The 23,365-nt window shown below is 43.0% G+C and overlaps 4 protein-coding genes across 4 annotated transcripts in view; 2 read left to right on the plus strand and 2 right to left on the minus strand.

Annotated features, from left to right (window-relative positions):
• The window catches only part of duox (dual oxidase), a 15,806-nt gene extending 12,390 nt beyond the window's left edge, over nucleotides 1–3,416 (minus strand). Inside the window, exons 1-6 of the mRNA XM_070972200.1 lie at nucleotides 3,350–3,416; nucleotides 3,180–3,263; nucleotides 2,938–3,102; nucleotides 2,308–2,495; nucleotides 1,907–2,108; nucleotides 534–700 (exon numbers count right to left, since the gene is read on the minus strand). Coding sequence (XP_070828301.1) covers nucleotides 534–700; nucleotides 1,907–2,108; nucleotides 2,308–2,495; nucleotides 2,938–3,102; nucleotides 3,180–3,263; nucleotides 3,350–3,416 — 873 coding nt within the window. The remainder of the gene's footprint in view (nucleotides 1–533; nucleotides 701–1,906; nucleotides 2,109–2,307; nucleotides 2,496–2,937; nucleotides 3,103–3,179; nucleotides 3,264–3,349) is intronic.
• On the plus strand, nucleotides 3,000–7,212 carry duox2 (dual oxidase 2). Its single transcript, XM_070972202.1, has 9 exons — nucleotides 3,000–3,489; nucleotides 3,839–3,955; nucleotides 4,341–4,519; nucleotides 4,624–4,681; nucleotides 4,773–4,907; nucleotides 5,149–5,356; nucleotides 5,463–5,677; nucleotides 5,781–5,971; nucleotides 6,350–7,212. Exons 2-9 carry the CDS (start codon nucleotides 3,901–3,903, stop codon nucleotides 6,359–6,361), a joined length of 1,053 nt encoding a protein of 350 aa, XP_070828303.1. The 5' UTR covers nucleotides 3,000–3,489; nucleotides 3,839–3,900; the 3' UTR covers nucleotides 6,362–7,212.
• Nucleotides 6,094–17,013, minus strand: apba2a (amyloid beta (A4) precursor protein-binding, family A, member 2a). Its single transcript, XM_070972201.1, has 12 exons — nucleotides 16,875–17,013; nucleotides 12,885–14,133; nucleotides 12,565–12,669; nucleotides 12,437–12,476; nucleotides 12,197–12,342; nucleotides 11,296–11,382; nucleotides 10,994–11,179; nucleotides 10,646–10,825; nucleotides 10,278–10,490; nucleotides 9,411–9,530; nucleotides 9,142–9,282; nucleotides 6,094–8,030 (listed from the first exon to the last, which is right to left on the minus strand). Exons 2-12 carry the CDS (start codon nucleotides 14,100–14,102, stop codon nucleotides 7,959–7,961), a joined length of 2,508 nt encoding a protein of 835 aa, XP_070828302.1. The 5' UTR covers nucleotides 14,103–14,133; nucleotides 16,875–17,013; the 3' UTR covers nucleotides 6,094–7,958.
• A 379-nt stretch (nucleotides 17,014–17,392) lies between these two features.
• fan1 (FANCD2 and FANCI associated nuclease 1) lies at nucleotides 17,393–23,158 on the plus strand. Its single transcript, XM_070973164.1, has 13 exons — nucleotides 17,393–18,885; nucleotides 18,966–19,106; nucleotides 19,315–19,516; nucleotides 19,593–19,826; nucleotides 19,914–20,045; nucleotides 20,140–20,248; nucleotides 20,355–20,474; nucleotides 20,570–20,734; nucleotides 20,839–21,001; nucleotides 21,086–21,189; nucleotides 21,272–21,466; nucleotides 21,887–22,015; nucleotides 22,098–23,158. The coding sequence occupies exons 1-13, from the start codon at nucleotides 17,685–17,687 to the stop codon at nucleotides 22,233–22,235; spliced, it is 3,033 nt and encodes a 1,010-aa protein (XP_070829265.1). The 5' UTR covers nucleotides 17,393–17,684; the 3' UTR covers nucleotides 22,236–23,158.
• The last annotated feature ends 207 nt before the right edge of the window (nucleotides 23,159–23,365 follow it).

A 23,365-nucleotide genomic window follows, 5' to 3' on the forward strand; every position in this document is an offset into this window, starting at 1 on the left:
AAAAAGATGGGATGTAAATAAAAGCAGAGTGTAATCATTTGGAAACAAACTGTGTTTTTACGAAGACTTCCCAAGCCCATGTAGTATTATCCTTCATATAATCATGTGTTCACAAGGTGGTGAGCCTCGCTCCATCCTTGCTTGTGAACGAGTCTTTCAAGGTAAAATGTTAAATATATTGTCTTGTGCTCCATGTCAAAAAGGATTACCACATTCTTTTTATTCATGTTTAACACGGCATCTTGATTGATTTTGGTATCAGGGTTGTTAACAGTTTTGCTGCCTACAGTTTTCAATAGAAGTGAAAAAAAGAAAAAGAAATCAACATGTGTGTAATGTTCTTCTGCTTTACAGAGGACAGACTCGACTAATCAAACCAGCGAGAGATGATGCATTCGCCCTTAAACTAAAACCATCAATTTCATCCATAAAATCTCGACCACCTGTTGCTGATGCAACCTCGTTCCTTCCAGAGTGCAAATTAAATCAGCACCTGCGCAGTGAGAGGATTACACAGAGACTCTTCCTTCTACCTGGAATGTGGCCACAACGGTCTTCCTGGCGTTTTGAAACAGCTCTTCGTCTGACCACTCTGGGTGTTCCTCATGCAGTTTGGAGGCGACATAATTGTGGTAGCGAAACCAGATAATCCCCTCTGCTGCTGTGAACATGTTCTCATTGGCCCAGGCATTTCCCAACACTGGATACAGAAAATATAAGTTATACGACACAAGTTATTGGGAATTCCGCTATTCCATCTTGAGAAATACCATCACTGTAGCAGCAACACTATTAATTAAATAATTAATAGAGAAGAGGCTGCATGTGTCACGTTTTCTATATTAAAAACTGCCATAAATTTTTTTTTTCTGCGTCTTATCTCTACAGTGCCATACTCCGTTAGATTTATTGATGAGTATCTCTGACCACTAATGAGACGATAACTTGGCTGTTTGTTTTTAAGAGCATGACAACAGTGCTGTGACAACAGGAGAAGATCCTCCGCCTCCACCCCAGATAATAACGACACACCTTTAACAAAATAAGCAACAAAACACTGGTTGCATGACATCTGCGTGGCATCCTCTCAGCTATAGAGAGAGGGATTTACTGTGGTGAGGGTGACAATCCATTTACACAATAATTAAAGAGTCATAACACACGTCAGGTGGGGCCTCTCTTGACTCAGACTTTCAGGCTGCAAGCCTAATCAAAGCAGGGAGAAACAATACGTGCAAGAAATTTGTGCTGTTTGTTTTCGGCCGTCTGCAGTATGGATTGCATGGATATTATTGCCACATGCCGAATAAACAACAGATACCACATTTCTGAAGATATAGGTCAGCCAAACACACACTAAAACATATTCAGTCTTATCTTGAGTGAGGTCTAAGCATCTGGATAGTTTTAATGTGATTTGCTGAGATCTGTAGTTGAACTAGTTTATGATCAAAACGCTGAAAAGCTGCATAGAAATGTCATTTTTCACATGCTGTATAGTGGCCTTTCACTGAAAATGGCTGATTTAAGGGGAAGAAATGTTCACAATGTGGCATTTTACTTGGAAAGACATATTATTGTTGAGTTTTGGGGATTTAAAGTCCATAAAACAAATGTAACTGAGCTCCACAGTCTTCGGTTGAGCTTCAGCCAACATTTCCTCAATAAAGTTAGGGAGGAAATTGTGTTTGACTGTGTTTTTGAGTGAACCTTCCCTTTAATCAGTGACATACAGTAGGAGCCAGTTTAGCATACCTGTCTGCAACAGCTCCATCAGCATATTTATAACATGCTCCTGATGATATAATCCAAACTGCTTGGTACCAAGTGGACAACAAAATGAATTATTTGTGTGCAGGGGTGTGGTGCAGGTCTGATCTGAAGCAGGAAGTATAAAATGTCTCACCATACAGGCCCTGAGGTCCATGCTCTCCTGTAGAAGGGTCTGCAGCGCTCCACATGAGGCTGCGCCCTGTTGCCAGATTCGGCATGTTCGACTCAGAGCCTGAAGCCAGGAGACCTCCAGAGAAGCTTCTCAGGGAGTCAGACCAGGACGCGGAGGGGCCGTAGATGGAGCTGCCGTCTATCCACGCTGTCACCAAGTTGACCTATGTGTCGTATTTGTTTACTTCAAATTATTACACTTCAGGAAAGGAAGATATACATGAACGTGATGTAAAGTGCAACTCCAGAACTGCCTGAACTGTGCTTAACTTACTGTTCAGGTTTACTGAATGTTTCTGGAGGCTGCAGTTTGGCAGTGACATAAACCATGTTGTCATATTGATAAGAGTCAATGATCAGCACCTGTGTGCGAGGGTTGCTGGGACTCTGGCCAGACTCTTTGTCCCATGGTCCTCTCTGGAAGGGCAGCAGGACTTTTCCGGTGGCAGCAGGGTCAAAGACAGGGTCACCTTTTGGGACCGGGATGTTCATGAACTCAGGTGGACACCCGGGAGTTCTTGAGTCAAAAAGTTCAAAAGCAACATGATAACCTGAGAATAAAAAATAATGAAAAGTCATTACTACAAAAGACATGCGCCTGGATCCTGAATGGCTTTTTTTTTTTTTATTTGTTTGTTTTTTCATTTCTGCTGAAAGCAAAGTGTTTAATCATGAACACAAGAAAGTTGGAGTGAATATCTTGACATATAGTATCAGCTAATATCAACTTTAAAAGCAGCATCAATATCTTCTTTATATTAATATTGAACTGAAGTTGTCATATGCAACTTATTTCTAATAGATGGTCACTTACTTCAACATTTACATGAGAAATATGAATTAATCCTAAAATCCTACACCTGTGTTGCGCCCGCATTTCCGTAAAATATCAGTGCGCCATATGGGTGTATCCTTCCAACAAATTCAATTTGTGACCTCATCTAATACGTTTTGACAAGCACACCAACGCAACAACATGCAGTTAATATTTACCAAAGAACAGAGAGAGCACGGTCTGGTTCCGGGTTGAGGGCAGACCAGAGGGGCCCCCGGCCAGCAGGCTACTTAGCTTGCGCGCGTTCGGCTGCAGCGGCTCCTGAACGGGCTGGTAGACCCCGTCCCGGTATTGCGCGGGCACGAGGCGCACAAGGTGAGAACCTGCGCGAGCATAAACACAGTCCGGTGACCAGGCGCGCTGGCGATCTGAGCTGCTGATGCACGCTACGGCAACTTACCGACAGCTCCGCGTTTGGGGTATCCCAAACTGTTGTACCAGCCGTCAAAGCGAGGAACCTCCCAGGAGTTGTCACAGCGTGAATCTGTTGAAGACAGTTTAAACAGCGTCTCTCACTCTAAATGTCTACGCGAGTTATGCGACTGAAAGGTGCAGCTGCTGTCCACTCACGTTCACTGACACAGAGCACCAAACCAACCGCTGCACAGATACTCCAAACCCGTTTACGCAAATCCATTGAAGCGAGAGATGCTCCTCAGCTCAGTCCGCAGCCAAGAGGAGAGAAGGACCTCTACAAAGACAAACTGAAGGTAACTGACTTTTACTACTATATTCCCCAGGAAGTCTAACTCTACACCTTTTGGAAACTTTACATAACTTTGGCTCTGTTCCTTTTTGCCCTGTACATAAACTTCAGACACCTTAAGACAAATCTTTTTCTTTTATCACTCAATATGTAATGAGAGAAGAAATAGTTGAGTCTTACCCACTGCAGAGGCTGAAATGTAGTGCAGAAGTGGTGCAGGAGCACACGTTCAGGTGAGGAATGGGGCAATACTAAAGCCAACATAGGTTGCACAGCTTATCACAGACTACATGTGACCTGTGTTGCCCAAATGGGAATGGTTACCATCTCTGGATCACACCTCTTTTCCACAGCTCTCTGGTCAATACATCCTCCTCCTCGGTGACAAAGGGGATCGCTGCTATAAAAGAAGTGTATGTTCCCTCGACGTTCACACTTCACTCTCTTCATCCTCACTCAGCGTCGTTCAGGTAAGAGAGGTCTTTTGGATTTTAACTTTTCCCTGTGTGATTGATTGTTTGTATTTCAAACTTTTCGTTTCACCTGCACTCAAATGATTCATTAAAACCAGGATGGAGCCAAATCAAGAGCGCCTATTTACATTACACCGTCTGACGTGGTCACATGGATGTAGCCAACAGAATGGCATGCCTTTGTGTGTTATACAGATGCATTTATTTTTTTGCAGTACAGACACACAGCACCAGGGAGTGTTAGATGGTATTACATGAGGCAGACATGGCTGTAATAATGTCCCATCCTTTATCTGCCGTAGGAACAAGAGCTGCTATCTCTGCATCTGGAGGAAACTGAGAACCCAGCCACTAACACTGTCTTCTCTGTTACACTGTCTAGCCTCAGCTGCGTCCGTAAGATCAGGTGCTAAGATGACTTTCTACGATGACATTTACCCATTCTACCTTCTACAAAGGACCTCCTTCATCTTCAGTGGCAGCTTGCTCACCATTATTCTGGTCTTCCTTGTGCTAGCGGTCAGTCTTCTTCTCATCCTGCCGGGGATACGAGGGAAGACGGTGAGTGCAGCCCATCCGATAAGCTATTACTCACTGCAGTGGTATCACAAAACCTCAGAATTATCTGCTATAATTTTGATTCTGCTCTTTCCCCTTCCTGTCAGAGGCTGTTCTGGATGTTTCGTATAATTATCAGCTTGTTCATAGGTGTGGTGATAGTGGGTGAGTTATGTGTTTTTGCCGTTGTTGTTGAAGAAATGGCAGGTTTTCCTTTTCCTGCCACTGCCATTCGCCTTTGTGTGCTTTCCTGCAGCGCTCAACTTTACTAGCGACTGGGCTGAGGCCAGAATGACCACTAATGCCACCTACAAGTCTTTCAGCAACGTAGTGGTTAACGCTGAGATCGGCTTGCATGTCGGACTGTACGGCATCAACGTTACACTAAGGGGTGAGTCACTGTTGCTGTTGTTTTGCACAGAATTGATGTACAATACACTCGCATACTGGCAGCCTTAGACTTTAAACAACTTAGATCTTTAATTAAAATGCTAGTTCAATAGTCTGATAAAACATTGCTGCATGCTCTGTAGTAAAAACTCCAACTTGTGTGAAAACATCAGATAAATCTTTTTTATCTATCTCGTATATGAATTTCAGGTGCATCTCTCTGCCCCCCTTTTCTCTCATAGGGAATCCTGTTGTGCAGTTCAATGAGACCATTGACTACAATGAGATGTTCAGCTGGCATGGCACTATTGAAGAAGAGTACGAGGACGCTCTGGAGAAAGGTTTACCCACCCCCATCCTGTACATCGCTGAGAAATTCACCCGGAGCAGCCCGTGTGGACTCATCTTTCAGTACAGATACTCTGGACGATACGCCTCTGCAACCCTCTGGTAACACTTTAGATAGCTGTGTACAGAAGTTGTATTGGTATGCTTTCAGCTTCAGCAGACGGTTGTTAAAAGTAGCTGAAACTGAAATGGCTGCACACTTTCGCAGGACGGCGTTTTGCTGCTGGATGCTCGCCAATATCCTCTTCTGCATGCCGGTCATCCTGTACGCCGGCTACATGATGTTGGCCACCGCCGCCTTCATCTTCTTCTCCATGGCCTCCTTCTCCACCATAATGAACGTGCCGCAGTGTGTTTTCTCCATAGGATCGGACTCCTTTGAAACCCAGTACAGCCATTCATTCTGGCTGGCTCTGGCCACTGGTAAAAATGGAAAAAGCTGCACATTCCTTTCACATGTTTTGTCTTTTAATCTGACATTTGAAGCCTGCTCATGGGTCGTGATTTCCACTCAAATGATTTCCAGGTCTGCTGTGCACTGTCATTGGGATTCTGGTGGTGATGCTTTACTTTATGGTGCCAGAGAAGATAAAAGAGGCTTTCAGCGTCGGTGTCGACAGTTATGAGGATGAGGACGTTTCTTACGGGGAGGGCTACCTGAATACAGTTTTTCTTGATGGAGTGACAGTTTCAACATTGACGTCAAAAGAAATGGCGGTAAGTTGGCGACACTGAGAGGCTAATACTTCCTGTCAAACATCAACATAATCTATTGCTGCTTGAAAATGAATTAGTCATACATTTCCAAGCAGCAACAGTGATTCATCCATTGTCTTTTCATGAATTTATTGGAAAATGTGCCTTTGATATACATTTATTGTTGCACAACACATATTCAGTTCTACTTTGGGACACGTGGCCCATGCAGTATTAATAATGAAAGATCGGAATAAAATGAATTGCTGCTATTATGGCCGCAACAGTACAGATTGCCTGAATCCTCAGTGCAGCACTTTTATGTTTGCTTAACATTGAAAGGAACTATTCCTGCCTTTGCTGCTCATCGACTGTGATCATTTTTTTTCTGTGTTTTAGGAACATATATGAAGCCATCTGGGTTCCACTCTGGGAGCTCTCCAGTCAATACTTGAAGATATTTTTGCTGAATGTGTTACAGATGGAGTATCTATATTCACAACTGTTTTAGTTATCTGCAACCCTGATTCCAAAAAAAATCCTTTTTGATATAGGCTCAATGGAAAACAGCACAAAGACATTGTATTTAATGTTTAACCTCATCAGCTTCATTGACTTTTGTAAATATATGCTTATTCTGAATTTCAAAGAAGTTGGGACAGGAGCAACTAAAGACTGGGAAAGTTTTTGGAATGCTCCAGAAACACCTGTTTGGAACATTCCACAGGTAAACAGGCTCATTGGTAACAGGTGAGAGTATCTGTTTTTACGTTTCTCACAGCCTCCCAATGTTTTTGGAATCAGGGTCATATGTGAGCCTCTAAGTGTTATGTGTTGTACATCATTTATCTGTAAATAGTTGTATTTGTTACATTTATTGTCATGCTGCAGTAGTTGTAAGTTGTATGGGATCCATACAATGTGTATACAGTCAACACTGATCAATATGGATTATAGGTCGGTCATTGTTCAGCTCGTTGTTCTCATTAGAAATGAAAAATGAGACAAAATAATTGTTAGTTCAATATTGATTACTTTGACAACAACAACACGTGGTTTAATTTAATTAACTTTGTGGGCAGTGTCAGTGGTGGAAGCTTCCTTCTTTCACAGCTTCTGAGATCCAAATAAACGTGAAAACAGGAGAGGAAGAATGAACACCAAATTCCTTGTATTAGTACAAGTGATTTATCTCTAATCCAGGCAAATGAATTTGATGTCTCTTTTGCAAGTAATGTACTTTTTTGCATTAACACTGTCATAAAATAAAACCAAAACAAACAACAAGAAGCATTCAGCCGTGAGATTGTATTCTTAATGTGTTATAACATTACATTCATCCGGTAATGTATGTTTTGATACATTCTTCTTGTACTGTACCCTCTGGTAAAGGTAATGGTCACCCATACTGTATGTCTTTGAAAAGTAGATGTGTCTTTGGCCTTCAGCATCACCATAATACACATAGTTGAGTGCCTTTGTACAGCATATTGTTATCTTCTTTTAATACTTACTGTAATAGGTTATCATGTCAGATTGAGAATTCATCCCTGGTCAGTAATTCTTCATAATAACATGCATATACTGTAGGAGTAATATGGCCTTTCCAACCAAGTCCTTGAGTAATCCAAAGTATTTACAGTAGAAGTACATTTTTAAACTCCATACACATTATAAAAATGACTAAATAAAAAATAAATGTACTAATTTATCTCTTCATAAGAAAATAATCATGACCTTAAAGCTACTTCTCTTCAACACCAGAAACTCACATACAGTACTACAGACAGAGTATTCACATTGTAAGGCCATTATGACAATGTAATTCAAGATAAACCTGAAAATGAGAACTGGATGTTCTTTACAGCATTGCAACGAGAGGCCGAAAAAATAAAATGATAGAAAAATAAATTCTCCTCGTCCCACGGAGCCACCTGTCCATCATCTGTCCATCACCTCCACACAGCCAGACATGCAGAGCGACAGCGGCCTGATCCATGCAGGGTCTCTATATGTAGATAGGCGTCTCCTGTCCTGTCAGCAGTCTGAACATCACAGCAGGCATCGTCTTCATGTTGATCTGAGAGGGAGAGAGGCAGAGATGAGAGCAGCGGGGACGATTACGCCGTCAACTTGAGAGCCCATTTACAGAGGCACACTCATAATCACATCACTTGAGTCCAGGCCTAATTTACTCCCCTCTGCGCCACCAGAGAGACAGAAGAGACCTTGGATCCATTACTGACAAATAATAAGCTTTTATGGCTTTAATGGAGATAGATAATGGCTGAGAGTGGGAAAACAGACAAATACAAAATCACAGCATGTTAACAAATGATAAAATCGAGGGTTAGTAGTGGAGCAGCCCAAGGATGGTTGATAATGAAAACTTCCTTGGCCATAAATTAAGCAATTTGTTATGTTGTTTAGAGTAAACTGTCGACTAGAAGAACTTATAACTTAGGCTTGAACTGACAAATTAAAGGAACAGACTGACATTGTGGGAGATACAGCTTCGCTCTGTCCAAAGCATAGACTGTAGAAAAATGGATGTAGTGTCCATTTCTGCTGTAAAGTTTGGTATTGTAATACGGAGGTCTATGGGGATGGACTCGCTTTTAGAGCCAGCCTCAAGTGGCCATTCGAGGAACTGCTGTTTTGGTACTTCAGCCCTGGAGTTTCTGCTTGCTCCAAGGTAACAAAATCAGCTGACCAGCACCTCCACAGTTCACAAATTAACATGTGGCATTTCGTCAGAATATTTCCTGGTCTAGCATAGTAACTTTCTGGAGTTTTCACCAAAGCTGCTGAGCAGATTAACCAACAAAGATATAATGTGTTAATCAATGAGCTTTAGAGGAGCTTGTAGGCAGATTTTGTTAGCTTCATACAGGGCCAGGCTAGCTGTTTCCCCCTGTTAACCATCAGCCGGTGGTAGTCTCATATTTATGGTACAGACATGACAGTGGTATCAATCTTCTCATCTAACTTTCACAAAGAAAATTAATAAGCATTATTTCCCAAAAGTCAAACTACTATTTTAAACTACAGAATCAATTTTTGTGGGCCTGGAATCACTCTCAAACTGATGTAATCCATTCGTATTGCTCTGAAAGGCCTGTATAGTGCGGTGATTTGTGTGGTGCAGTAATCAGTGACAATTGCCAACTTGTGGCATGAGGAGTTCTTACCTCACCCACTGAGACAGACAGGGTTTGGACAATCTTCTCATGTGCCATGGCAACAACACTCTGACCGTTTATTTCAATGATTCTGTGTCCAACACGAACACCGCCTCGTTCAGCTATGCCACCTCTCATCAGACTGCAGATCTGAGGGTGTGAAGAAGACACTTTATACTGTATGTTAGCGCACAGCGTATAACACAAGCCTCACTCTCTTTAGAAACAGCAGTGCTCTTCAGGTGTGTCATGCTTCATACGAACAAGGGCTTACTCACAATGCCATTCTGTACACTGAAACCAAGCTGGAACTTGAGATCAGGTCTCTTGATGAGGACAGTGGTGACAGGGGGGCAGCTCACAATACTCAGTTTTACCTTCACCTGATTCTTCAGACCCTGGACCATGTCCCCAAAAAACAGACAAACACATTAACGTTATGGTCATTGTGAAGGACAAGCATTACCTGCAGCCAAAGCCTGATATAGCTTATAAAAAGCTGCAGTTTCTTTTGGTTCATTCCCACATACATCGTCCAGCTAAATACTTATTAGTGCACCAAATGCACAACTAAAAATACTAAACATGAAAAAATGCTGATGTTTGAGAACAATTTGCAAACAACCAGGAAATTGCTTAGCTGTTTTTCCAAAATAAAAGTAGATGTTTCTGACCCATTTTTAAAAATAAACATCAGTATATACATTCAGTTGGAAACAATGGGCCTTAACCTTTAGCGTTTTAGCCTCTGTGAGGTGTTTCAGTGTCATGTTGCATGAGTGTGTGGATGGAATAACTCGCTGAGGATGTTGTGGTTTCATGATTAAATCAAACATTTATTCGCTCGTCTTTTTTGTCCACCCACTTAATCCTGTTAGGGTCATCGGAGGCTGCAGCCTATCTTGGTGTCCAATGAGCTCCTAATTACTGCTTAGTAATGGTAAGTCAGGAAGTTGTTGCACATGAATTACAACCTTAATAATCCCAGAAAAATGCACCAATAAGTGCTTTATAATGACTAATAAAGAGACAATATGGTAGCAGAATATGTGTACCTTAACCTTAAGTGCGACTATATTTCAATGAGTGAACCCTGAACTCTGTGGGTGAAAACAGTAGCTGGAGGTGCTTGATATACTCGGTACCTTGATGATGCCCTGACAGGTGGCAAGTGGCAGCCCCACCAGGCTGGTGTCATTGATGGACATGATCTGGTCCCCAACACTGAGTTTTCCAGAGCGGGCTGCTGGGCCGCTGTTCAGCATACTGGCCAGGATGACGGTGGGCAGAATGGAGCCCCAACCGGACTCCACGATCACCACACCGAGGCTCTCCCCTTTCTGCTTGTCCACGTACAGCTGGAACACAGGAAAAAAGCACCTCTTATTCCTCTTCAAGCACATTTTGAACTGGGTTTAGAAGATTCATGAGATTCTGGCGCAACCACCTGTGCTAAGGGAAATCCATCAATCAGCATCACAATTCACCTGCAGCCAAATAAAAAATGTCACACCTCTTTACAGTTGTCTGAGTTTGAGAAATGAACGAGGTCATCGTGGTACATTTCCTGGGAGTTGATGATGTCACTGTATTGTTTCTGGCTCAGGTCGGTCGGGTTGATGCCATTGGCTCGCAGGAATTCTCTGTAGGCCACGCTAAAGGCCTGACCGATGGACTGTGCGATGAGCTGCGCCTGTGGGAAGGGAAGCGTTTGGGGAAAACTACTCAGCAGAAAGGCTATCTCAGTTGACAGCAACAAGGAGGTGAGAAAGATCACAACGGTTAAAGTGACCATGGAACAAATATCTAAAGCATAAGTATAAACTCAAAATGTATGTGCAGTTAAGCAGCAAGCACTTACATCCTCTGACTCAAAGACATAGCAGATCATCCTGTACTGACTCTTTCCTTCGCTGGCAGAGTCGGGAGATTCTGAGAAATCCTCTGATGAGGCCTGAGACATGGGCCTCCGTGCCATCAGAACCACAATACTGCCAATGTCGGCAATGTAGGAGATGGTACGCAAGGCACTGTCCATCATTGTGTCCTACGTGGAGCAGAGACAATGACAATCATCACTATTTATATCTCAAAGTAGATTCACTGGGATGATTAAACAGAGGAAAGAGGCTCAATCAACACACAGATCTCTGAGTTACTGACCTGCGTGTCAGCATTCAGCACTTTGACAGCTTTAGTGGAGATAAACAGGTCCACCTCTGTCATCATTTGAGAGTCTTCATCTTGGCTCTTGGAAATAAATGACATATTGTTTTTATCAGACACTTTATATTCTTGTAGTTTAATCTCACAATGCAACTTTTAGCTCATTATTAGAACAATAAGATGGGCAACTGAGCTAAAAAACAATCCAACAGCTCCACTGTGTGGTGAGAAAATGACTCTGCTGCCTGCTTATCCTTAAAGTCAGCTGGCAATACAAATACTTATACATTTAAAAATGCCTTTAATGCCTGTGTTGAAATCCAAAGCAAAAGCACTTTGGGGGCACGAGCCTCCGCTGGTGCTGAACAAGAGCTTCACTACTTAAACCTGCAAACCAGTGGTGGAAACCAAACCAGGATTTACTGAAGTACAAATTTGAGGTACTTGTATGTACTTGTTCTAATCTCACGCCACTTTCTGCTTCCACTCCATTACATTTCAGATGGAAATATTCTACTTTTAACCCCACTACATTTTCCTGTCAGTGTCACTAGTATTAATACTTTAAGCGCTTTAAGTACTTACATATATTTACTGAAGTAATATTTTCAGTGTAGGAGGAATACTTCCTTCAGCAATGCTGCAAACACAACCTTTTGGAATATCTTAGTTTGACGGCTAAAGTTTAAAAGGCAACTTTTCTCATGGCAAAACTCCCAGATCCAGATCACCATGAACTTCTAATCATTTCCTCCTAAACACAAGACCAATCTGTTCATCAAATTTCTTTAGAAATCTTCGCCTACATTTCTGAGACACAGAAACAAGAAAGCACAGAGCAACTTTTTGGCTTTAGTCAATGGATGTTAACGGCGACCTCCACAAAGACACAGATTACCTTGATACGACTGACAGCTTCATGGGCCTGGGACATGCGGACAGACTTGGATGGGTTTTTATCAGACAACACCTGAGTGCAGCCAAGGTAGTTAGCAGCAAAGATGATCCCATCAATAAGATCTTCTGGCTCACAGGGACCTGGGACTGTGCAGAGAAAGGGATCTCAATGCAAAACATCACAATGTGCTCCAAAGACTTCTGAAAACTACAAAATGTAAGAACATTATGAGATAATTACCATCCTCAAAACTGGGGAAGGCAGCAGCTTCCTGTGTTTTCTTTAAAATAAGTTATATGTTAGACTTCAAGGATAAACATCGTTATAGTGATAATACTCGAGAAAACACATCAGCCACAAGTCGTCACCTTGGGTGTGTCGCTCTCGTCTGCAGGGACGAGCTCTGGACACTGAGGCCTCCCTGGCTGCTCTGGCACGTCCTCAGGTGTCACAGCTGTGCTCGGCTTCTCACCCTGTTGTGTACAAATATCTGCTTTAACTTAGGCAGGCCTCCTGTTACGTGTTTCTCATTGTCCTGGGTGACAAACACTATCTGTGGCAAAGCATGTAATTAAAATATTACTTAATTCATTCTGGGACAGTGCTGGTAGATTGTGCTGAAGCTTTAACAAACACAAGCCTCAGGGGAGGAGATCTGACAAAGACCTGGCCTCTTCGTATTGGTTACCTGCTGGGGTTTCTCTGGCCGTCTCTGTCTCTCCTCAAGAGGCTCCCTCTGTTGTTCCGGTGTGGGATGAGGAGCCCGGGATGGTTTGATAACCCTGGGTTCGCTCTCCTGGCTGGCGGCAGAGGAGGGACTAGGTCTGGGAACGGGAGGAGTCTCTCTGCGAGGCTGGGCCTTCTGGGTGTCGGCAGGCGACGGAGCATGGGAATGACGAGGTGGTGGAGGGGGATGCTGCTTGCTGGAGCCCGACCTAGCTTTGGTCCGCACGGCCACTTTTTTGCAGTCCTTTGACGCCGTCTTTGGGCGCTGTTCATTGCTGTTGAGGGCGCATCCTTTGATCCCAGAGACAACATGCTCCGTGTCCTCTCCTGGTCCCCTCCTCCCTCGTCCTTTACCCTGCCTCTCTTTCTCTTTCGACCCCATGTGTGACAACTCACACTTCTTACCGCCTCCTGGGATATTCTGGTTTCTTGCGAGTCGAGTGTCATTTTCTCTTTCCCTTTCATCACCTGCCTTTCTAATTCGTTCATTCTCATTGTCCTGATAAAGGCAAGTCTGCCTTTGAACACTGGTCTCAGTCTCCTCTAAATCCTCTATAAATTTGGCCCCATCCAGCACCTCTTCTATCTCATCTCCATCACTGAAGAAGAACCTGTTCTCCTGGCCCTTTTCCACCTTCCTCTCTGCTTCATCCCCTGCAATCGGAGCACAATGCGACCTAAAGCGATGGCCCGTCTTGTGAGGTTTAGTGTCTGATTGTGATCCCTCGCATATTTCTGTGCTGTGACGAGGCCTGGGAGCGAACTGGTCAGCAGCACTGCTGTTCTCATTAATATTATCACCTACTGCATGCTTTATATAGCCACCTTCCTCAGGACAGTACTGCTTGTAGTACCTCGTGTCTACTACGCCCTCTCTGTTTAAATGCAGCACCTCATCATAGTCCTGCTCCACGTCAGAGCCCACGTTGTCGTACTCAGAGCAGGTGTCCTCCATGTCCTCAGGACTAGGGTCACAACTCATGTAATAGTGGCTTGCAGGGACAGGAGTCAGCTGGTCGTTGTCATCATCCTTCAAGGTACACGGTGGTTGCTCAGACGCTTCGCTCACCAAGCCCCGCTGCTCTTCCAGGCTCTGTGTAGAGAGTCCAAGGTCGGGGCACGGTGGAGGACTGGGAGCCAATATTTTGGAGATGGTTCCTGGCCTCTTTCCATGAGCCATACCTGGCCCTGTAAGCCCACCACCCTCAACCCTGTGAACGATAGATAACCATAATTAGATGTTTGAGGTGCTTGCATCATGCTCTATGTAAGCTTTCATTTGACATCCTAAGCAACCTTTTGAAACACTCTGCAATCCCCAACTGCCTTTTATCAAATACTACCAGAAAAATCAGGAGGAGAATTTACATGAATTATGCCAGGGAACCAACATACTGTAGAATTGAGCTTTCAGAGGTTTTATCCAACCATCTATTCCATAAATACACAAATTATGTAGTTATTATGAATCTGCTTCAGTTACAAGGCAACCTCTTCCCTTGTTTACTTTGGCATAATTTTTAACATAATGACCAAATATGATCCATGGCAATATTCCAACTTACAACATACAACAAACTTATTTCACCCCCTCAAGCAGAAGCACACAGATGAGTACAAAGAGAGGCAAAAATCCCACAAAGAGAGCTCAGTGGCTATTGTTGAGATGGAAACTACGCAAACAAACTACACTGTCTCAGCAAAGCATCACCAAATCTTCTGCAAGTTGTACTCTATATTTTGTCATATTGTCAAAAATATCATAATAGTACAAATACCCTGAAACGTTGTGATATTCATTTAGGGCATATCACCCACCCCTGCTCTCTAAGCCACCATGAGACAACACATTCCCAGAGCATCTCTCAAGCACTTCATACTGTACCAGACTTAAATAACATATGATGAAGGATTATTTTCCACACTTAGACAAACAGTTTGGACTGAGATCCCCGATGATATCAGAGCAAATGTCACTGTTTCACATTTAGAACAAACACAGAAATTCCTCCTTCACGGACAACCAGTGGCCACTTATTAATGTATTACTTCTACACCAACACCCACGCTCGCCATCACAGTCTTTTTGTCCATGTCGACTGCCGATGTTGTTTGTTATCTGTCATCTTGCTTTGTTGTGTCTGTCCTAATTTTGTCTTGACATCCCGCAGAACAGGAAAAATGCTTTAAGTGAGTCAAGCCTGTAGCATGTGATGTTTTTCTGAAGCGGAATCATCGTTTTTTTTTTTTCTACTTAAAGTATACCCTCACTTACAAACTCATCTCTGAAATGTTTTTTATGATGTGGCTAGTGTGGGTGCCAGATTTATGATCTATGACTTATGTCCTCTGAGGAACCCGTTTGCAGAACAGTACATCATTCCTCTGACATCCCAACAGCATCTCTACAACATAACATCCCATGTATCGACAAATGAGCAGACAATGCAAACACACCTGGTGGAAAATGAATTTCTTTGCACTCATTTCAGCCATTTTTATGATTGTTTTAGCAACAAAAAAAGAAAATATACCAATCACAACACTGTCGCACTAAATCAGACTTGGTCATATAGTAGAATAGAGCTAAACTAATGAAGGAGCTGAACTAGACCATTATCAAGTCATCAATTAGCTGACTGACAGGAAATGAATCTGCCACAATTTTGATAACCAGTTAATTGTTTGCTATTTTTCAACAGGGCCAAAATCGACTGGTTCCAGTCTCTCATAAGCTCACAAGCTTCAGTCATTCAAACAGCTTTGAGTTTCAGACTGTAGGTCAGATAGAAAAAGCACTTTAAAGTATTTACCTTGAGGCCTGCGAAGATATGGTGGACATTTTTTGACATAATTGGCACACTGACTGATAATGAAAATATAACAACAACAAATAACCTAAAAAAGGATATTATAAAGAAAATTAGTCTTTTCAACAAAATAATGAGCCTCTGTACTTTACACACATTGATACATATTTAGGACCAATATGGCCATTTATGTCGACTATTTCTGAGTAAGTTCATTAAGATTTCAAAGAAAAGAAAAGCCAGACACCCCTGATGTGATGCTTTCGGTCTGGTAATGATTGGTACACAGTGTATCAGAGCTTTATATCACACTGAACACGGTGGTCTGATATCCGCCCAGAATAAACACGTCAACACCCTCATCTACACATGAACCATCTGAGCTTGTGGCTGAACTGGAAAAAAACAGCTCGACTGCGCTGTTTGGGCTCCAGCTTTCGGGTATGATTGAGGTTTAACACACTAGACACAATAAATCCTCACCGCTCACCGTGTTGATCAGATGATAATGCAACTGAGATTATGGTATTACGAGTACAAAAAATACCCTAATCCCCGCCAGATCACCTCCAGTACAGTATGACAGGCGGACCTAATCATGACCTCTCCATGGTGCTGAAGTGCTAATTAAAAACAATAAGGTTTATTATAGGCTTGTGTTCGCGCTCCAGGTTTAAGATTATACGCATTTTGCCCTGCCCTTCACGTATTTGTGGTGTTTTATAAAACCATTACGCCGAACTTTTGCCGCAGCTGCAGGAGTGGTTGTTGTGGTCGCTCCGGTTTCCCCATAACTGGACGCCGCATTCCCATCTGCGTAAATATCGATAAGATAATCGGATATATGGTTTCCCTGCGCATATACCACGACAGTGATGGAGCTGACTCCCTCAGCACACACTGCTGCTTTCACCATCTGGGAGCAACACCATCCTGCTGCTGCAATACAAATCGACCTTGATTTGAAGCATCGAGACTGCACCATGCTGACATCCACCTTATGGGCTGATGTTGTACCAGAGGGGCACATCCAGCATTGTCTTCAGCCCCGTCATCGGAAGCCGTAGAGGCCCTTCTGCATCTCTACAAGATGTTTTTTTTCCCCTGACATTTGTTCTTAGATTATTCCGTGTGGCACTTACCAGCATCGGTCCTGTCGGCGGCCCTCCTCGTGAAATGCCCGTGTGCTGATCAGATCAGATTGCTCTCCGGAATGGTGATTTTTGAATAAAAGCCGCACAGCAGCCCAGGAACCTGTGTAGAAAATACACCCCCCATCATGTGCTCACTACCCTGTTCAGCCAACAAATAATAACACAGAGAGAAGCGGAATGAGTGAATGGTCAAACATACGCCTAAATAATTGACCATTGCCATTTTAGTTCAAAGCACAAGTAATATTTATTGGTTATATATTTAACAGTGTGCGGTGTCAGTGTAAAAGGGGTAATTCATATGTTTTGTATTGTATTATCATTAACTTAAACTAACAGATATATCTACATATAAATATTTTACATGTAGACCAAGATTTTTATTTTTTTGGGGGGGGAATTTCACCTTGTTTATTTTGCATTAGTAGTTGAGAAAATATCGATGTGGTAGAGATCGATTGCTACACCCTGAAAAGCATTCTGCGCTCTGCTGGTTAAGCCTGAGAAGCGGGATTGTTATTGTCGTGCTGCTCGTCTGTAACCAAATGAGACCGCTACCGGTATGTTAGCTTATGTTTTGACCCATTGACAGTCTTTACATTAATGTTTGGGGAATTCTTCTAATGCATATGTGTCGCACCAAAACCCGAAAAGTGTTACAATTTAAAATGAAGTATTTTTTATGAGCTCAGTTAGCATTTAAGTGAGCTAAACAGACCTTAGCATTATCATACGTTAATGCTCCTAAGAGTATGCCTATAAAACTGTTCATCGAGCAACGCCACTTCCGTCTGTACCATGACCGGCAGAGCCAGCAAAGACAAACTCAAGCGAAGTTTGTCATTGTCCAAGAACAAAGGCAATGTCAAAGCTGGGACTTCTGCCAGTGCTGCTGCCACCACAGCTCCAATCACCTCGTTCTTCAGTAGTCAGCCCCCACCTAAGCTGGCCTGCCCGCTTTGTGGCCAGTTGGTACCAAGATTCAAGATCAATGAGCACATTGATTTGCAATGTCAGAACTTTGAGAGAGGAGACAGCAGTGCCGCCTCAGCAAGTAATCGTGTTGTGCCAAGCATCCAGCTGTCACCCAGAAAGAATCCCCCAAAGTCCCCAGCGCTGGAGCCAAACATGGAAGAAGAGGTCAATGAGACCAATACCAGCCCTTACTTCAAAAAGAAAAGCTTTCACCAGCCACCGCGGGAGATAAGCAGTAAAAGTGTGGTCAGGGTGATTGACCTGGGAAGTCTCTCCTCCAAGTTATCTAGGAAATGTAAGGAACCTGAGAGGACACAGACAGAGGATAAACATGTGCCAAAGTGTTATGAAAAGGAGATATACTCTGAAACACGAAGCAGCTCACAGAAAGAAAATCTTTGCATTCAGAGTTTAGAAGACAACAACAAATCTGTGACAGTTATTGACCTGACAACAACCAGCGTGGACACTCCAACAGCAGTGCAAGATCTATCATGTTCAGACAAAGGACATAATCTTGAACTCAAAGCATCGAAATCAGAAACTGTCCAAAAATTGGATAATCCGAAGTTGCACTCTACTTCCTCCAAACTAGCAAAGAGAAAAAAGGAAACAACTCCAACCGGCAAGGGGTCTATTTTGAAAAAGAAGGCAAAATTTGAGGGGAGCAGCAGACAGCCAGAGGAGGTGTTGTCTAGAGAAAACAAGGCAGAGACGACTGATGTGGACCATCTTAAAACTGAAGTCCCTTCAGCGACTGCCACTACTGCATGTGAGCCCCCTCTAAGTTCACAGGAGACCCATGAGAACAGTGCAGCAGCCATCAGCAGTGATTCACTCCCAGAGTCTGCTGCAGAGTACGCCACTAATGACCAGGCTGTCGAGGGCTCTCACCCCCCACGGCTTCCCTACTACCTCCGTAACTTCCGGACTGTGCTTCAGGCTGTCCTGGAGAACAAGGACGACAGGGCGTTGTTCGACCAGCATGATATGTCACTCGTACATGTATTTGAGAAGCTCTCAGGTATGTTGAAATATCAGTTAGTAATTGTTGTTTAATATAAGTAAGGCCTCGTCACTCACAGGTGTTTTCTCCTCTCCAAGTCATGGGGCAGAAGCTGTACGTGAGACTCTTTCAGAGGAAGCTGAAGTGGCTCCAAGTAAATAAACTGGATTATGAGGAGATATGCAGTGATCTGGGACCTGTTGCTCAGGAACTGGTTCAAGGTGGTTTTCTACAGTCAGGTAAATTGCTAAAGCCTTAATAAATAACATAATTTGACATTTTAGGGCATCTTTAGCAGAGTTAGCTGACCTCCTTTAAATCTGTCAAATAAAGTACATATGATACTACAATAGAATATACAAAACAGCAATTTAGCAATCCTGCTAAAACATGTATATTTTTTGGTTTTCACTTCTTCATACCCTCCTGTGCTTTTGTTCATCAAAGAGAGTGACCTTCAGGAGTTAGGGGAGGCTCTGGATCTCCTGCCTGCTCCTGAGCTCAAAGCTCTTGCTAAGACTTTCCATCTGGGCAATTCTGGGACTCAGAAACAGCAGCTTGTGGATGGACTTCTCCGTCTCAGCAAGCAAAAGTCCCTCTTCTCTATGACCCCTGCTCAAAACAACATTGGGGCTGTTATCCTCAAAAGGTGAGATGATGAAATACATTTTGTTCAGTAGTATTGCAGCAATGATCTCTCATCCCTCTGCTCTCTAACCTTAAAGAGCAAAGCAGCTCGCAGGTCCCTGTGTGCGCCTGTGTCGTGATCCTCGGGCTGTCTTCTCTCGCATCCTTCTACTCTTCTCTCTGACGGACACCATGGATGAGGAGGAGATGGCGGCTGGTGGGCAAAACCAGCTCTTCACAATCCTACTGGTCAACTCGGGACGCCTGGCCTTCCCAGACTACACAGTGCAGCGTACAGCCAAGGTGTTCCAGGACAGAGATGATCTTATCAGGTGGGGGTCTGGAAAATAAATTACTTTGTTGTTATTACATTTATCTATGCAGTATATAAAAACTCAGGATTCCATCCATCACACCAGATATGAAGCATCCATGCGAGCCCTGCAAGAGGTAGCTTCAGCCATGCAGGGAGGTCAGTGGGAAGAGGCCATGGAGCTTTACACTGCTGCCAAAAGTGCCTGGCAGGAGCTGCAGAAAAACCATGACCTCAGGTGACATAGATCTATTCATTTGCTTCTGCCTGAAACAGATACAGACTCCCTGGACATTATTTATATGATTTCTTTATTATTGTGTTGGTGATAGTCACCAGGAGGAGCTGCCTGTGTTCATGCGCAGCTTCACCACAGGATGGGCTTACACTCGTATCTTATCCAGGGGGGTGGAGGTCTTGCAGAGGCTACGTCGCTATGAGGTTTTCTGACATTATCCACTGACACTCTCACACACATTCAGCCTTTGTAAATAAAGTTATAATATGTCACAATTAAAGAAGCTAAGGGTCTACTATTGTGTTACAGGAAGCAGTAGAGGAGCTGCGGTCCTTACTGTTGCAGTCCGTTTACTGTCTTGACAGCCGAGGGCGGTGGTGGGACAGACTGGCATTAAACCTTCACCAGCACCTAAAGAAACCTGACCAAGTGAGTACCAGTGACCTCATTCACCTCTTTAAGACATTTAGATGTGTGACATTGCTCTCAGTAATAGCTGTTGTCTTTTCTTTTGTTATTTCTAGGCTATTTGTGCTATCCGAGATGGGCTGTCAGACCCTCTGGTGCGAACTGGACATAAGCTCTCTCTTCATCAGAGAGCTGTTAGGATGAAAGAGTCTGCCAGCTTCAAGAAGTATCGTCTGCAACTAAAAGACCTGCCTACTATCCAAGTCGAAGATGTCAGACATGTGAGTTTAACAATATGTCAGTATCTGGGAAGAAAAACAAGTGTTAATTTTTTGGTGTATGTAAAAAAAATAGACATATGAACTGTTAATGCTCTTGTCTGCAGGTGACCATCCGGGGACAGCTGTTTCCTCATGAGGGGGGAATGGGGAAATCTATGTTTCTTATACCAGCAAATGAAGAGGGGGAAGAGAGTGCTAATGCCACTGTAATAGGCTCAGTGGAAGAGCTGTCTCTAGCACATTACCGCCAACAAGGCTTTGACCAAGGTAAAAGGTTTTGCTTCACCTATCAAAAATATTTCTGTATCCTTTTATCACTTTAACATTGATTAGGCATTGTTAATGCAATAGGGATCCATGGAGAGGGCTCAACGTTCTCTACGTTATTTGCTCTTCTGCTTTGGGACATCATTTTTATGGAAGGTATTCCAGATGTTTTCAGAAATCCGTACCAGGTAAAGTAAGCTCTACCAATATTGTATTTGTGGGATATTGTGTATTTATACCAGTTTAACTTGTCTTCCTTTCTCCTCACAGACATGTCCACTGGATCTTCACACTGACTGTTTCTACGAGAACCGAAAGGAGGCGATTGACTCTCGTGTGCAGTTACTTGGCGAGGCATCTGTGGAGACACTGCACGCCATGGTAGAAGAGGTCTGGACCTCCCAGGAGGGTAAAGTTTGTTCGCTGGTCAGCTGGGATCGTTTCTCATCCCTTCAACAGGCACAGGTATTTACTGTCACTCACATACACCACTTTAGTAGGTACACCTGTAGAATTGAATGCAGTTCAAGTCAGAAAAGATATTTACTTTATTTAACTACATGTTTATTATTGAGGTTATAGCTTGTGGTGGTGTTAAACTGGATTTCATTGTATTGAGAAGTGTTTCTAATGTTTTTCCTTTTCCATTTACAAACATGGGGGGGATAAACATTAGAAACATTTCATTATAATGCTGTCCAGACCAACTACAATCTCAGTAATGAACATGTGGTTACATTATTACAGCTCTATATTATGTATATCACATTATACATTATATGTCTAGTTATATGTGGAAAGATAATGTAAAGGATGCTTCCATAGGCTATGGTAAATAATTAGGATTATATGTTTTGACTGCATGTGTTATTTATCTATTTGCAGTCTCTTGTGTCATGCCTGGGTGGAGCCTTCTTAGGAGGGGTAATAGCACGAATGTCAAAAGACTACAGACACTGCCGTGCAGGTCTGCCTGATCTAGTGGTGTGGAACACCTCAGAGAACAGCTACAAGGTGAGATCTCGTCACATCCTGGCTCTTTGAATTTGATGTTTTCCTTGGTGTAAATGTGACAGGGGATGTCTTGTTGTTCTAGCTGGTGGAGGTGAAGGGGCCCAGTGACCGTCTGTCCCAGAAGCAACAGATCTGGCTGGATGAGCTTCAGAAACTGGGGGCCGATGTGGAGGTGTGTCACGTGGTGGCTACTGGAGCCAGAGGAGCTCGTTTGGAATAATCAGACACAGAACTGACTGATGAACTGCCTTTGCTGCTAATTAATTATTGTGTGGTCAAAATGGAAGCAAATGATCTGAATGCTTTTCCTGATTCTGGTCATCTGTCACAGATAAATTGAGTCCTATATGAGTGTGAATGTTGTGGGAAGAGGTGTGCCTTGTGACATGTGGCTTTATCAGGAAGAGGTGCATCATGAGATGAAGATCATCACTGAGGACTGCCAGGATCAGAAATAGCTTGCTTGCAGATAATCAAAGCTGATGCATGATATGATCCAACCGCCACGGCGAACTGACGGCGTTCCCTTTTCTTTGCCGTTACATTCACACTATATTCTCAGGAACTTGGGTTGCCAAGCAACGAAAACTCACATTTAGCTGGCTACTTACAAATTGTATGACAGCTCTATGAGTTTGTTATCCAAGTAATTACTGTAATAATATGCCTTTAGATATGGAGTTTTGCCACTACTCTATCAGAACAAAAAAAAACATCAGTTGGGTACGACAAAGGAAACGAGAAATCAAATAAGAGGGCTGCAAGTAATGATTATTATCGTTAACATTTAACATTTGTAAAATGTTATAAAGTAGTGGAAATGCCCATCACAGTTTCCTGGAGCCCAAGATGTTGTCATCACATTGCTTGTTTGGTGTGACCAACAGTCCAAAACCCAAATGACTCATCTTATTATAACAGCCATCACATGTGATGCAAATCAGCAGCAAATCCTCAAAAATGAGAGGCTGGAACTTGGAAATGTTTTAGCATTTTGTTTAAAAATGACTCTAATCATTTTCAAAGTGGTTGTCAGTGAATTTTCTGTAGATCAATTTAATCAACAAAACAGATCTGTCACTGAATTGTCTTGATATGTAAAATGTAATGACTGTTGACATAACGGTTTGGCCATTAAATATTAAAAGACAACTTTGGTATTATTGTCCTGTGTATGAATGAGCCTGTAATGGCGGAAAACGATGTATACATTGCGTATCACAGCCAGGTTAGCGCTGTGACCATAGGCTGTGCCTGGGCGGACTGTAATGTATGCAGGCCTGGATCATGGATGCATTTGGGGGAAGGGATGCCAGGCAGCCCTGCGTCTGACGTCATGACGTTGGCGAG

The sequence above is a fragment of the Chaetodon trifascialis genome, chromosome 10 (assembly GCF_039877785.1).
Source record: "Chaetodon trifascialis isolate fChaTrf1 chromosome 10, fChaTrf1.hap1, whole genome shotgun sequence".
Taxonomy (NCBI): Eukaryota; Metazoa; Chordata; class Actinopteri; order Chaetodontiformes; family Chaetodontidae; genus Chaetodon; species Chaetodon trifascialis.